The sequence below is a fragment of the Urocampus carinirostris genome, chromosome 6 (assembly GCF_059441175.1).
Source record: "Urocampus carinirostris isolate Australia breed hairy pipefish chromosome 6, RoL_Ucar_1.0, whole genome shotgun sequence".
Taxonomy (NCBI): Eukaryota; Metazoa; Chordata; class Actinopteri; order Syngnathiformes; family Syngnathidae; genus Urocampus; species Urocampus carinirostris.
The window spans coordinates 21,612,980-21,628,886 of NC_142354.1; the positions used below are offsets into that span (position 1 = coordinate 21,612,980).

General features: G+C 41.2%; 1 protein-coding gene across 1 annotated transcript; it reads left to right on the forward strand.

Moving 5' to 3' along the window:
- Positions 1–5,370: 5,370 nt before the first annotated feature.
- Positions 5,371–15,786, forward strand: LOC148364149 (myosin heavy chain, fast skeletal muscle-like). Its single transcript, XM_088338267.1, has 39 exons — positions 5,371–5,423; positions 6,242–6,454; positions 6,636–6,779; positions 6,866–7,022; positions 7,268–7,295; positions 7,384–7,495; positions 7,580–7,672; positions 7,778–7,841; positions 7,916–8,014; positions 8,095–8,198; positions 8,463–8,601; positions 8,684–8,952; positions 9,039–9,209; positions 9,282–9,588; positions 9,701–9,768; positions 9,856–9,943; positions 10,024–10,141; positions 10,214–10,337; positions 10,425–10,561; positions 10,647–10,902; positions 10,976–11,218; positions 11,308–11,484; positions 11,563–11,708; positions 11,911–12,001; positions 12,081–12,470; positions 12,568–12,694; positions 12,781–12,899; positions 12,998–13,194; positions 13,261–13,444; positions 13,514–13,679; positions 13,761–13,885; positions 13,962–14,270; positions 14,352–14,555; positions 14,639–14,764; positions 14,838–15,008; positions 15,095–15,199; positions 15,283–15,378; positions 15,464–15,595; positions 15,663–15,786. The coding sequence occupies exons 2-39, from the start codon at positions 6,254–6,256 to the stop codon at positions 15,681–15,683; spliced, it is 5,808 nt and encodes a 1,935-aa protein (XP_088194393.1). The 5' UTR covers positions 5,371–5,423; positions 6,242–6,253; the 3' UTR covers positions 15,684–15,786.
- The last annotated feature ends 121 nt before the right edge of the window (positions 15,787–15,907 follow it).

Below are 15,907 nucleotides of genomic sequence, written 5' to 3' on the forward strand. Positions count from 1 at the left end.
CACATTGCATTGTTCATTGTGATTATCAAAGTGCTGGCTATCTCATCAAACAGACATTTGGCTGTGACATTGTTTCAGACATCCCTTTACCGAGCACAGCCAAGCGCTCTGTCATGGCTAATTTAGGATCCCATTATGGTACATTATGCTGTTGTGCTTTCCCTCCAAAAGAAAGAGGACACCCAAAAGACTGCACAAATATTCCCATGTGCTGCGATTAGGTTGCAATAAATTTTGATATTCTATATGTCTGGACTCTCTATAGGGTCTTATTGGGATTTAACGCAAATAGCGTCCACAATTTACAAATGCCCGAGAGGTTACTCTTCCAATTGTTTATGAATTCATTGAAGGCTTTGCCTAATTACACGCCAGCTGTATTCCAGCACCGCGGACCCCACTTGACAAGGGTCCAGTCGGTGAAGCCTCCTATTCTTGGTACAGGTTATCCATTTTGAGTCTCTGTTTGAACGAACATCTTCAGGAGTAGAAAATAATGAGTGAGAGGTAAAGTAGTCAAATCAGCAATGTTTTCCTTCAGTCCTCAATATAATCAGTGCAAGAAGTGCATAGACTTCTACAGATCATTGGAGAAGATGCAAATCGGGACAAAAGGTAGGTTGCGGTCCTTCATGCTGGGCTGTTTATACTGGTTGCGGTCAGTTGAGATGCTTAACTATCTGTGACAAAGTATCCTGTTAAAATAGTATGCGGAGAAAAGTAGTGCAACTGCTATTCGCTTGTGGGCAAGGGAGAAGCTGTTTTGAAGTCAAATCAAAATATGAAATCTTTCTAAAATAGTTTTTTTTTTCATGTATGTAAACACTATTTATAACTATTCATTGTCTCAAACAAAATTGTTATTCCATATGCTTTTTCCATCCAACCTATTGTTCTGTCCAAACAGGGATGAATATGTCACCATTTTGTGGTAAGATGTTCTTTTTGCTTTCTTTGTAGAACATAATAAATCTCTATTTATTGTCTTAAACACAATAGTAATTCTGTATGTTTTTTTCAGACAAACCCATTTTTTCTGCACAAACAGGTTTGACCATCTCACCATTTTGTGGTAAGATTTTTTTCTCATTTATTTTCTTTGTAGAACATAATTTACAGATAGATATTAATTGTCTCTAACACAAATGTAATTCTATATGCCTTATTTTATCCAACCCCTTCTCCTTTCCATAAATGGTTGAATATGTCACAATTTTGTGTTAAGATTTGTTTTAAGCTTTCTTTGTCGAAACAATGACATTTTTGTCGGAGTAGTACTTGAGCAGTGAGTGATCCTTACTCAAACTGTCGCAGGAGAGTGCAGAGCTGTAGCCTACATCCTCCAATAACAACAAATAATATCCATGCACATTCAACACAATTCCATAAACATTATTTTACTTTATCTCCTGTTAAAGGTACAAGCAAATGTATTCCATTGGCAGAGTAAGAAAAAATTTCCACTTGAATATCTTTATTTCCAAAACCAGGAGGAGGTTGTAATAATATTTTACAAGTGCACTAACTTTATCTGACCACCTATCCCCCATTTATCACAGTCGACATCTTTACCACAAGACACACATTCTGCAACAGCTCCAAAGACATCTGCGGGCTTTACAAGTGCCGCAGTGAGAAGCAATAAACAACAAAGGAAGGGAGTGAAAAAAAACACTCTGGTCTGAATTTAGATGTTGGAAAAAAGGAAAGCAACAAAATCTCAACCTTTGCGTAATGACAGAGGAAGTTACATTTTTTTAAAGTAATATGTTAAAACTTTAGAGTTTTTAAGTAATGTTGTGTTAAAGCTTTAAATCTGCTTTAACTCAATGATTAAAACTCAATTAAAAAGTATCCTTTGAAACCAAATATTATGTATTAAATTATATTAACTCCCATTAAATTTTACTGTTTGGAAAATACTATTCACTTTGTTATTTTGAAAATAAACTTAACCTGGGAGTAGCAATTAACAGCCTTATGTCATCCATCTATCGATTATCTGTACCGCTTATCCTCAATAGGGTCGCGGGGGTGCTGGAGCCCATCCCAGCTATCTTCGGGCAGTGGGAAGGGTACACCCTGAACTGGTTGCCAGCCAGTCACAGTGCACATAGAGACAGACAACTCACTCGCTCGTTCACACCTTTCTGGAACGGCATATTTACCTAACATGCACGTTTTTGTGAATGTGGGAGGAAACCCAGGCAAACACGGTGAGAACATGCAAACTCCACACCGGAAGAACGGTTGCTGGATTTGATCCCATTACCTCAAAACTGTTCCGCGGATGCGCTAACCACTCAGCCGCCGTGCTGGCCTTATGTCATTCATTCGGTTGGTATGAAGCAGGAACTTAAGTTTACAGTTTGCTCATACTGCATATAAAGTTCTATTATTGTTTTTAGTGAAATAAAAATATTGGCGCAGCACTGCGGGAGAGTGGCACAGTTCCAAAATCATGGGATCAAATCTGGGTACCGGCCTTTTTGTGCGGAGTTTGCATGTTCTCACGATGCTTGCGTGGGTTTTTTCCGGCCACTCCGGTTTCCTCACAAATTCCGAAAACCTGCATGTTAGGTTAATTGGCCGGTCCAAATTGTCCCTGGGTGTGAATGAGCGAGTGACTTGTCTGTCTTTGTGTGCCCTGCGACTGGCTGGCACCCAGTTCAGGATGTCCCCTTCCCACTGCCCGAAGATAGCTGGGATGGGCTACAGCACCCCCGCGACCCTAGTGAGAATAAGCGGTGTAGATTATGGATGGATGGATGGATGGAGGGGAAAATAATGGCCTGTAGTTTTAGAAAAATAAAAATTGCAATCCAGGTAATGCATGTCTGAAGAAATCTCATTTAATGCGTAAAAAGTATGGATGCAAAAGTCATTTTTAGAGTTAGGTTGCACAGATTCAAGAAGCGGTTCATCATTATCATGAACATGAATGTTCACACATTTGCAAGTCATTATGGGGGCTAACCGCAGCACCTCTTTAACAACAAAATGTAACAAGAAAACACATGATCCAACAGTCCTTAAAGTATAAGTGCCTGGTTTGTAAAAATGTCTTGACAGTAGCAAGTGTGACTTCTTAATACACAGTCTCACTGAGTGTTAAGGTGCAATCTTATGGCGCCGCAGCATTTCAATAACTGAAGCTGGTAACATTAGAAGCGTGTTTGCACTTCTCCCATTTGACGCCCTTCTGGTGTTTATAAAGATGCCACTGACCCTGAACTCAAACACACACAGACACACACGGTTCGTCTGTGATTGACACCAAACCATATTGCTATTAGTGTGATCATTAGAAGTTGTTTTTATTCTTAGGAACAACTTCTATTGAGTGACATTGTTTAAACTGTCTTATGGGCAATCGTCGTTATTTTAAACACGCCAGTCGCACTCTGAGGCCAGTTGCCATCTAAATCAAGCAGCAGCCTTCAGAGTATCAAGTAAGACCACACCTCCTCACCCCTTAAGCTCCTGTCTTTTCACACTCTAATCCTAAAAGAACTGCCAGAAGGTGGGCATCCAGCCGTTGTCCGTATCCAAAGACAAACTTTTAGTATTCTTGAACATAATAGGTCACCCGGAGTTAGGATTGTCTGCTCTCTCTCTCTCTCTCTCTCTCTCTCTCTCTCTTTCTCTCTCTCTCTCTCTCTCTAATATGATTTTCAAATGTTTCCGAATAACCATATTTTCTAAATTGTGGCCAAATTGGAGTGTCTTCCACTCAAACTTAAAAGAGGATGACGCAGGCAAATCAGGTGGAATGTTGCTCAATGCTCATCTTGGTTCGTTAAACTTAACCCAGTTGTTGACAAATAAAGAAACTGTCGGACAAAGATCGAAAGGCCATAAAAACACAATACCCGTCTTGGGAATGTGGCTTTGGCTTGAGCAGCAACATGGGCCTGGTGCTATATTTGGGTTTTGCCCTAATAAGAAGCAAGATTTTGGAGTGGGTATCGCGTGACACATTTATTGGAGACAGAAGCTCAGTATATCTTGTGGGTAACCTCTTTAGAATCTCTTCTTGATTTTCACTGCTGTAAGCTGATCCACTTTCCAATGGCAGCCATCCCTAGTGTGTCTCTAAAGCTTTTTCAATTGTGCTGGCTAAATGCCACACTAAGCACTTACATTTGACAGCATCCCCCGTTATTACGGTATGTTGAAGGAAATAAGTTGATACTTGCAAAAGCTAACATATAACACCTGTCTTTAGGGAGCACAAGAGGAAAGGGCACTTGGTTAGGTAAATTTAGGGATTGTCAGGGATTGTCAGGGACTGCCTTGTGCAAACCTTAAGAGGAAGCAACGAGAATAGCTACTGGCACTGCCATTAGAATGGATCCCTTGGCAATCCTCCCCTTTTTTCAAAGCTCGATGACACAGATTCATTTTGAAAAATTCCCGACTTGTATGGACTCTGAAACAGTATATGGGTTATATTTTGTAGCTACACCAAAGCATACCAAGGAGCGACTGCTGTGCCAGGGAGCGTTAAACAGAGCTATCAGTCACACCTATGGTCTGTCTGCACCTGCTCACTTAACCCCAAGCAGAATCTACACATGCTCTGTTATTCATGTTGTTGAGCTGCAGATACAGCATTTTTCACCAGTCTACATGCACTTTATTTCCGATTAAAAAATGAACACATTTCACTCGAAATAACTCATTTGTTTTAACTAAACACAATTGCAAGCACTTCTCGGGAAAGATGTGTAGTAAATTATATAGCAAAAAAAGGTACATAACTATCTATCCATCTATCTACCTTGGTCATATCCCTCAAGAGGGGTGACCGACAGCAAGACAAGCAAGAAGTTAGGCACCTCGGCACCCAAGTTGGTCATGCTTTCGTCCCTCAAGATGAAATGGGACACCATTATTGTTATCATAACAGTATGATAATTTGATCATTTGCAACCACGCACACCTTTTAGGTGAACCCAAATGCTGACATGGTTCCAACAAGGAAGACATATACAGATTTCCTACGGCAGCAAGATGTAGGAAGTACTTCTCAAGTAGCATGCCAAGCAGCATGACCAAATAGAGAAAGGTGCATGTAAGGCGTTCTAGCCTACAGTATAAAAGGCAGCCTAAGGAACCATTCATTACAGACGTCCATCGAAGGTAGGTTGCACAAAAACTAAGCTACAGCCATTATGTTACAAGAGCCCTGTAAAATCTCCAGTTACCAATTATGTACATCACATAATTGTGTTAAGTGGAAAAGAATGCATACAAAATTAAGTTTAAATAAATGATTACATTAATTCCACTTGTCATTATCGACGTTAATTGTGTATTGTATTGCAAAAGGCTCTGTGAGTCTCACCATTCTTCCATTGTTTTCACAGTCTGCTCTGAAGCCTCTCTGAATTTCTTCATACGTGGTGGTGTCCTCAAAGGTAAATTAGCTAAACATCTGAAGCAGAGGTCTGCAAACCTTTTGAAGCTGAGAGCTATTTGTTGTGACTAATTAGTGCAAAAGGCTACTAGTTTGATATGCATTTCTAAATTTACAACTTACCATGTTATTTCTATGTGGTCACTATGTTATTACCATGTTTATTATTGGGACTATGGTTAATTAGACTTGAGTTAAACATCCCAAAAATTGTTTTACAAGAAAATCAAAATGACGCATCACTGGTGAGCTATTTTCAGAACTGGTCCGCGTGCTACTTAGGTGTCCTTAGGGGTAGTATTTTGGAGACCTCTGGTCTGGGGTATGCAGTAACATAAAAATCTAACATCTACCTTTATGTTGTAACACAACTGCTTTCTTAATGTCTCTATTAAGTACCACTGTTGCTTGAACAATAGAAATCCTAAAATCACAACTTGTTATGTTCTTACTATGTTGTCACTATGTTATTATCAGGTTATTTATTGGAAGTATGGTTAAATAGACTCAGTTAACCACTAAATAAATCATTTGTAAGAAAATGAAAATAACACAACACGCGTAAGCTAATTTCTGAAACGGTCTGCGAGTTATTCAGGTGTCCTTAGGGAGGCACCTCGTTGGAGATCCCTGATGTGGAGTATGCAGTAATATAAAAATTTACCAACTCGCTTTATGTTGTTAAATGTGTTTTCACAATTGCTTTTGTAATGTCTCTATTGAGTACTAGTATTGCTTGAATAATGGAAATCCTTGTTGAAGATAAAACTACTTCGCTAACAGACATGAATGACTTTTATTTGTTTTGTCTGATTACAGTAAAAGGTCATCATGGGCGACCCAGATATGGAGTGTTTTGGACCGGCGGCCCTTTACCTCCGGAAGACAGAACGTGAGCGTATTGAAGCTCAAAACACGCCATTTGATGCCAAAACAGCCTACTTTGTGACGGAGCCCGCTGAAATGTACCTCAAGGGAAAACTGACGAAGAAAGAGGGTGGTAAAGCTACTGTGGAAACAATCACTGGGAAGGTGAGATCACAAAAACTCTAAACTCAGAGAAAAACTCCTTGGTTCCCATCAGGCAAAGAAAGTGCATTAATACTATTCCATTAAAAACCTAAATTTCAGATATTAACATACGTTTCATTAAGTCCAAATTTGTATTTCCTGCCTAGTATTTCATTTCTGTGCACTTGCATCTATTTGGCAGACTCTCACCGTGAAGGAGGATGAAATCTTCCCTATGAATCCACCCAAGTTCGACAAAATTGAGGACATGGCCATGATGACCCACCTCAGTGAGCCCGCTGTGCTGTATAACCTCAAAGAGCGTTACGCAGCATGGATGATCTACGTGAGTTTAGTTTATAGGAACAATGGATCACGGTTGATAAATTATCTGAGATTCATCGTTTTTCAATTTTTGGCATGATTTTGCAGACCTATTCCGGGCTGTTCTGCGTCACTGTGAACCCCTACAAATGGCTTCCAGTGTACGACGCAGTTGTCGTTTCTGGGTACAGAGGCAAAAAGAGGATTGAGGCTCCACCCCACATCTTCTCCATCTCGGATAATGCCTATCAGTTTATGCTCCAAGGTATATTTCAATGAAACAAATAATAGCTTTTTTCAATTGCTTTAATTGCTTAAGCAGTTTTGCATTGTAGATTTAAAAAGCTGTTTTTTGTTCTTGTAATCTTACCACTGATCATTTCTTGGGCGGTCAAATTAGTGCACATTTGTAAATCTGCTCTGCTCAACAGTAAAAGTGATTAATAAGACTCATATTAATTAGAGTGCAAACAAAGCAGGTCAACTGATGTATTTTTTTATATCTTTCAGATAAGGAAAACCAGTCAATTCTAATTACGTAAGTGAAATTGATTTATTTGAATAGAAACTACAGTTACTTATCCTCTTTTGAATGAAATTCTTCTGAATCTATTTTTGGAACCCAGCGGAGAATCTGGTGCCGGAAAGACTGTGAACACCAAACGTGTCATTCAGTACTTTGCAACAATTGCAGTGTCTGGAGGAAAGAAGGAAGAAAAATCCGCCAGCAAAATGCAGGTGAAGAGCCATTCCCTATGCAACATAACACTGGCTGTCACTGATTATTTTGTATGTGACCGCCAACTACGGTTTATTTTCTAGGGTTCCCTGGAAGATCAAATTATTGCAGCCAACCCTTTGCTGGAAGCTTATGGTAATGCCAAGACAGTGAGGAATGACAACTCATCCCGTTTTGTAAGTTTTGTTTGTTTGATGAATATTCAGTTTATATTAAAATTATCAACTAAATTTTGTTAACATTTGTATCACTAAAGAAATTGTGAATTTCTTCATGCATAGGGTAAATTTATCAGGATTCATTTCGCAACCACTGGCAAGCTGGCTTCAGCTGATATTGAAACATGTAAGCTACCTTTTCAAAACTCTGCTGTGTTGACTAGAGGTGATGTCAGGGAATAATACTCTTACTTTGTATAGACCTGCTGGAGAAGTCTCGTGTGACCTTCCAACTGTCTGCTGAGAGGAGCTATCACATCTTCTACCAGCTCATGACTGGCCACAAACCCGAACTTATTGGTATGGATTAGTGCATTTGATTAGTGATTATTTGTCATTAACTCTATCCTTGCATAAACAAACAAAAATTATTATTACAGAGGGACTGTTGATCACCAAAAACCCATACGACTTCCCAATGGTCAGTCAGGGTGAAATCACTGTCAAGAGTATCGATGACGTTGAAGAATTCATCGCGACTGATGTAAGTGTATTAATTCATCTAAAGAGCGATGTTTAAAACCATTGTGTTGGAGTAATTCCCGCAACAAATTAAAGTTTCTAAAGTGGACAATGGAAACTTTCAATTCCAAAGTTTATCGGTGTAGTTCAATGTGAGAGTTACAGTGTTAGATTGCATTCCAATTCACAAATGTAAACAACATTCTGAGTTGAGTAACAACTTTAAAGGTTGGCATCAAAATATCTCAGGAGTTCGTGTTCCAATTTGAATGTGTATTCTCTGCAGACTGCCATTGACATTCTGGGATTCAACGCCGATGAAAAGGCAGCCATGTATAAACTGACTGGAGCTGTCATGCATCATGGCAACATGAAGTTCAAGCAAAAGCAGAGAGAGGAGCAGGCTGAGCCTGATGGCACTGAGGGTAGGAAATATAATACCTCCTATCAAAATCTACACATTTGATTTTATTAACATTTTTAAACATTATTGTTTTTGACTTTCAGTGGCTGATAAAATTGCCTATCTCATGGGTCTGAACTCTGCTGACTTGTTGAAGGCTCTGTGCTATCCCAGGGTGAAGGTCGGAAATGAATATGTGACTAAGGGCCAGACTGTGCCACAGGTTAACAATGCCGTGTCAGCCCTTAGCAAATCAGTCTATGAGAAAATGTTTTTGTGGATGGTGGTCAGAATCAATGAGATGCTTGACACAAAGCAGCCCAGAAGCTTCTTCATTGGTGTCTTGGACATTGCTGGTTTTGAAATCTTTGATGTAAGTCCGAATTGTGATACATTCAAAAGTTGAGTCAAAATTCAGTTCACATTTAAACTATCGTTTATGTTTTCTTATTTTATCAGTTCAACAGTTTGGAACAGCTTTGCATCAACTTCACCAATGAGAAACTGCAACAGTTTTTCAACCACCACATGTTCGTCCTGGAGCAAGAGGAGTACAAAAAAGAAGGAATCGAATGGGAGTTCATTGACTTCGGCATGGACTTGGCTGCTTGCATTGAGCTAATTGAGAAGGTAAATTAAAAACACAACAACTGTGATTTATGTTATATGTTACAAAATAATAAGAGCAAAATGTTATTACAGCCAATGGGCATCTTCTCCATCCTTGAAGAGGAGTGCATGTTCCCCAAGGCTTCCGACACAACCTTCAAGAACAAACTGTACGACCAGCACCTTGGTAAAAACAAATCATTTGAGAAGCCGAAGCCGGCCAAAGGCAAGGCAGAGGCCCACTTCTCCTTGGTGCACTATGCTGGCACTGTTGACTACAATGTCTCTGGCTGGCTTGACAAGAACAAGGACCCCCTGAACGACACAGTTGTTCAGCTCTACCAGAAGTCTTCTGTGAAGCTTTTGGCTCTCCTCTACGCTGCACATGCAGGAGCTGAAGGTAAGAAGATGTCATCAAATTGTACATGTTGCGTATTTAGTTTAGATAACACTGTTAGACTTGCATGGATTTCACCCACAATCAAAACTCATATGTCAAATTCACATTACAGCTGAAGCTGGTGGCAAAAAGGGCAAGAAGAAGGGTGGCTCTTTCCAGACGGTGTCTGCTCTTTTCAGAGTAAGCATCACTATGACAATGAGGATGTCGATTGAAAATTGTGAATTTTACCACTTACGTTTCAAAAATAAATTTTTCACATTTCAGGAGAATTTGGGCAAGCTGATGACAAACTTGAGGAGCACCCACCCGCATTTCGTGCGTTGCTTGATTCCAAATGAATCCAAGACTCCAGGTATAGTATCTGTACTATTATTATTTGGTCGAAACTGCAATGCGCAAGCAAAATTCAGTTGAATTTGACTCTTTTTCAAGGTTTGATGGAAAACTTCCTGGTTATCCACCAGCTGAGGTGTAATGGTGTGCTGGAGGGTATCAGGATTTGCAGGAAGGGATTCCCCAGCAGAATCCTCTATGGTGACTTCAAACAGAGGTAACATATAAAGGATTGTATTAACATGAAAAATCAAATAATGATAATTACCATTGAGTTTCGTTTAATCAGATACAAAGTGCTAAATGCCAGTGTAATTCCTGAGGGACAATTCATTGACAACAAGAAGGCTTCAGAGAAACTTTTGGGCTCTATTGATGTTGACCATACCCAGTACAAGTTTGGACACACCAAGGTAATTTGTTTCTCAGTGACAGACGTGAAGGTGTAAACCCAGTACTCAGGCTAAGATGTTCTTAAATGCAAGGCCACTATATTTTAGGTGTTCTTCAAAGCCGGTCTTCTGGGTACCCTTGAGGAGATGCGAGATGAAAAACTTGCTATCCTGGTCACCATGACACAAGCTCTCTGCAGAGGCTACGTCATGAGGAAGGAGTTTGTTAAGATGATGGAGAGGAGGTACAAAATATTTAAATTATTTATAGCAGTGATTGGTAAACGGCATAATTCTAACAGTTTGTTTGATTTTGCTTGTTGTTCTCAGAGAGGCAATCTATTCCATCCAGTATAACATCCGTTCATTCACCAATGTCAAACACTGGCCATGGATGAAGCTGTACTTCAAGATCAAGCCCCTGCTGAAGAGTGCAGAAGCTGAAAAGGAAATGGCCACCATGAAGGAAGACTTTGAGAAAACAAAGGATGATCTCTCAAAGGCCTTGGCCAAGAAGAAGGAACTGGAGGAAAAAATGGTTTCCCTCCTGCAGGAGAAGAATGACTTGCAGCTGCAGATTCAATCCGTATGTCAAACAGAAAATTGTTTATTTTTGTAGTTACTTCATAATGAAAATGTATTAATTATTGTGACTCCAGGATGGTGAAACCCTTTCCGATGCAGAGGAAAGGTGCGAGGGGCTCATCAAAGCCAAAATCCAGCTCGAGGCTAAAGTCAAAGAGGCCTCTGAGAGGCTAGAAGATGAGGAAGAGGTGAACGCTGAGCTGACAGCAAAAAAGAGGAAGCTGGAGGACGAGTGTTCTGAATTGAAAAAAGACATTGATGACTTGGAACTGACTCTGGCTAAAGTTGAGAAGGAGAAGCATGCCACCGAGAACAAGGTTTGCTCTTTTCAAGCTCTTAAACTTCACCACTGCACTGTGTTTAGAACACTATCTTCATTTGAACAAACATAAATTGCATTGTGCAGGTCAAAAACCTGACAGAGGAAATGGCCACTCTCGATGAATCCATTGCCAAGTTGAGCAAGGAAAAGAAAGCCCTACAGGAAGCCCATCAGCAGACCCTGGATGACCTTCAGGCAGAGGAAGATAAAGTCAACACTCTGACAAAGGCCAAGACCAAGCTGGAGCAACAAGTGGATGATGTGAGTCAAGAAGAAGTTTCCCAACCGAATATATATTTTAATAACAATAGTACTAATAAAACACCGTATTCAAAACAGCTTGAAGGATCCCTGGAGCAGGAAAAGAAGCTTCGTATGGATCTTGAACGATCCAAGAGAAAGCTGGAGGGAGACCTCAAACTGGCCCATGAGACCATCATGGATCTGGAAAATGACAAGCAGCAGTCTGATGAGAAAATCAAGAAGTAAGGAGATGTTAAATTTCATAACAAACCATGAGATGAGAATGTCTAAGAATGAAACATTAGGCTACTTAATTATTGATCAAGAATTTTTGTCTGAAGTCAAATAGACTCCAAAAACTGTTTGGATTGTGTTAGGAAAAAATATAGTTTGCTCTAGTAATCTACGGATTAGCGTAACCTAACTCTGTGAATTTGTTCTCAGGAAGGACTTTGAATCAAGCCAGCTTCTTGCCAAGATTGAGGATGAACAATCCCTCAGTGCTCAGCATCAGAAGAAAATCAAGGAACTTCAGGTTAGTTAAGGGGTAGAAACTTGCCATAGGGGTGACAACATAGGATTAAATGGGTTTCGGTATCATTTTGTGATCACAGGCCCGTATTGAAGAACTTGAGGAGGAGATTGAAGCTGAGCGGGCAGCCCGCGCCAAGGTGGAGAAGCAGAGGTCTGATCTCTCCAGAGAACTTGAGGAGATCAGTGAGCGCCTGGAGGAGGCCGGTGGGGCCACAGCTGTCCAGATTGAGATGAATAAGAAGCGTGAGGCTGAATTCCAGAAGCTGCGTCGTGACCTTGAAGAGTCCACCCTGCAGCATGAAGCTACTGCCGCTGCTCTCCGCAAGAAGCAGGCCGACAGCGTGGCTGAGCTTGGTGAGCAGATCGACAATCTTCAGCGTGTGAAACAGAAGCTGGAGAAGGAGAAGAGTGAATACAAGATGGAGATTGACGACCTCAGCAGCAACATGGAAAATGTCTCCAAAGCTAAGGTTGAGAACTTGTATATATTTGACAGCGGTTCAGAAAAAAATATAATTTTTTTAGTTCGCTAAAGACTCCAAATTTTCCTCTGTATTATAATCTTAGACAAATCTGGAGAAAATGTGCCGTTCACTAGAGGATCAATTGAGTGAATTGAAGACCAAAAATGATGAGCATGTAAGACAGCTCAATGACGTCGGTGTCCAGAGGGCAAGACTTCAAACTGAACATGGTGAGAAACAACTACAGTATCTACATCCATGGTTCTTTGCGTTTCAAATATGTCAGATTTAAATGAGAGCCAATGTTTTCCCTCAGGTGAAATCAGTCGCCAACTGGAGGAGAAAGAAGCCCTCATCTCTCAGCTGACAAGAAGCAAGCAGGCTCACATCCAGCAGATCGAAGAACTCAAGAGGCATGTTGAAGAGGAAGTCAAAGTATGTGACCATTTCAGTTTACTGTTCAACTATAGCTTCATGAAACGACACGTTCTGTGTGTTCTAACATTTGATTAAAATGTTTATTTTTAAAAAAGTCCAAGAACGCCCTGGCCCATGCTGTTCAATCTTCTCGTCACGACTGTGACCTGCTCAGAGAGCAGTATGAGGAAGAACTGGAGGCCAAAGCTGAGCTCCAGAGAGCCATGTCCAAAGCCAACAGCGAGGTCGCGCAGTGGAGGACAAAATACGAGACTGATGCTATCCAGCGCACTGAGGAGCTTGAGGAGGCCAAGTAAGTTATGAGGAATCACTTAAAATGTTCCATTTTCATGAAATTTGCATCGGACGTTTTGTACAGGAAAAAGCTTGCTCAGCGTCTCCAGGATGCAGAGGAGTCCATTGAGGCAGTGAATGCTAAATGCGCCTCCCTGGAAAAGACCAAACAGAGACTTCACTGCGAAGTGGAGGATCTGATGATTGATGTTGAGAGAGCCAACGCTCTGGCTGCAAACCTCGACAAGAAGCAGAGGAACTTTGACAAGGTTTGTATAAATTATGCAGAATGCATTCAAAACAAGCAATTAACAAACGTGTCTATGAATTATAATTAGGTTCTTGCTGAGTGGAAGCAGAAGTTTGAAGAGAGCCAGGCAGAACTGGAGGGCGCTCAAAAGGAGGCACGCTCTCTCAGCACTGAAATGTTTAAGATGAAGAACTCTTATGAAGAAGCTCTGGACCATCTGGAGACCCTGAAGAGGGAGAACAAGAACCTTCAACGTAAGCCAAAAACACAGTGAACCAAATCGAAGGATGCACTCCAAAAGAACCAAAAAACGGTATTGTACCTTTTTATTACAGAGGAGATCTCCGACCTTACGGAACAAATCGGTCAGACTGGAAAGACCATCCACGAACTGGAAAAGGGCAAAAAGATTGTGGAGACAGAGAAATCTGAACTGCAGTCATCTCTTGAAGAGGCAGAGGTATTGTTCATAGAAATATAACGATAAAAATTAGTTCAAGGGGCCACAGCAAAAAATCCTGTTTGCATTTGTCAAGGCAACGCTTGAGCATGAGGAGTCCAAGATCCTTCGTGTTCAGCTTGAACTGACCCAAGTCAAGGGAGAGATTGACAGGAAGCTGGCAGAGAAGGATGAAGAGATGGAGCAGATCAAGAGGAACAGCCAGCGTGTCATCGAGTCCATGCAGACCACTTTGGATGCTGAGATCAGGAGCAGGAATGATGCCCTGAGACTCAAGAAGAAGATGGAGGGAGACCTGAATGAGATGGAGATTCAGCTGAGCCACGCCAATCGCCAGGCAGCTGAAGCGCAGAAACAGCTGAGGAACGTTCAGGGACAACTCAAGGTACATACATCCTTTGTTCTTTGATATTTACTTTAAAAAAGTTCAAACTAGATAGAAACTTTGCCTTTAATAATCATTTAGGATGCCCAACTTCACCTTGATGACGCAATTAGAGGTCAGGAGGAAATGAGAGAGCAGGTCGCTATGGTTGAGCGCAGGAACAACCTGATGCTTGCTGAGATCGAGGAGCTCAGAGCTGCTCTGGAGCAGACAGAGAGGAGCCGCAAAGTGGCTGAAGCTGAGCTGGTTGATGCCAGTGAGCGTGTGACACTTCTGCATTCGCAGGTAAATCTGCAATAAATACAAGCTAAAACTAAAACTTTAATAGATGGGAACCATTCCTTATGCAAATCGTACTCCTTACCCAGAATACCAGCCTGATCAACACCAAGAAGAAGCTGGAAACCGACCTTGTCCAGGTCCAGGGTGAAGTTGAAGATGCTGTTCAGGAATCAAGAAATGCTGATGAGAAGGCCAAGAAGGCCATCACTGATGTGAGTTTTACCCCAGGCATTCAGTTCATTAGAAAGAAAAGCTCTTGGTGAGCTAATTGTTGTTGCCTCGTAGGCTGCCATGATGGCCGAGGAGCTGAAGAAGGAGCAGGACACAAGCTCTCACTTGGAGAGGATGAAGAAGAACCTTGAGGTCACAGTCAAAGACCTGCAGCACCGCCTGGATGAGGCTGAGAGCTTGGCCATGAAGGGTGGCAAGAAGCAGCTCCAGAAACTGGAGGCTCGCGTAAGTTGTCCTAAAAAACTAAACATGTCTTACCTTTGTTTTCAAAGTTTTGCGATTTGACCAAATTAAACCTCTTTGACCAAAAGGTTCGCGAATTGGAGAACGAGGTTGATGCTGAGCAGAGGCGTGGTGCTGAGGCTATCAAGGGTGTGCGCAAATATGAGAGAAGAGTTAAGGAGCTTACCTATCAGGTTGGTCTCAAGTCCCTCAAGTCTAAATACAGTAGATCTCGAGGTGAAAGTGGTTTTAATATTAGCCTTGTCAACTAATATAGACTGAGGAGGACAAGAAGAATGTTCACAGACTCCAGGATCTGGTGGACAAGCTGCAGCTAAAGGTTAAGGTCTACAAGAGGCAGTCAGAGGAGGCTGTAAGTATCGCCAAGGATTCTCTCAAAGTAATTTGATCATTAATCAATTAGCAATTTTATAACCCAACTGCGGAATCTGCTACAGGAGGAGCAGGCCAACTCTCACTTGACCAGGTACAGGAAGGTTCAGCACGAGATGGAGGAGGCTCAGGAGAGAGCTGACATTGCTGAGTCCCAGGTCAACAAGCTGAGGGCCAAGAGCCGTGAAATGGTGAAGGTAATAACAAATTATTTGTCAAAATCTCATCTCAGTATCTGACCAGTTTCTGCAACTATAATTTCAGGGTAAGGATGCTGAAGAGTAAGCAGGGAATCAACTTGACGCAGCAAGAATCATTTTTCTTGTTGCCACATTGTAATACCCATTACATGTTGTGACTCTGTCAATAAAAGATGGCTTGAAGAAAATTCTCAGTTGTCATTGTCCGTTTTGCTTCCTTACACAAATTTGAGTGGTGAGTCAAACATCTTTTAGCATACCCTCAAGTACCCAAACATTAGTTCAATATACACTTTACCTCTCTTAATG

What these genes read in the sequence shown, in the direction of transcription:
- LOC148364149 (XM_088338267.1), top strand. Translation starts at nt 6,254, where the DNA reads ATGGGCGACCCAGATATGGAGTGTTTTGGACCGGCGGCCCTTTACCTC. An exon ending in AATCCGCCAGCAAAATGCAG is followed by an intron (nt 7,496 to 7,579) that starts GTGAAGAGCCAT and finishes TTTATTTTCTAG; the next exon opens with GGTTCCCTGGAAGATCAAAT. An exon ending in AGAGGCAGTCAGAGGAGGCT is followed by an intron (nt 15,379 to 15,463) that starts GTAAGTATCGCC and finishes AATCTGCTACAG; the next exon opens with GAGGAGCAGGCCAACTCTCA.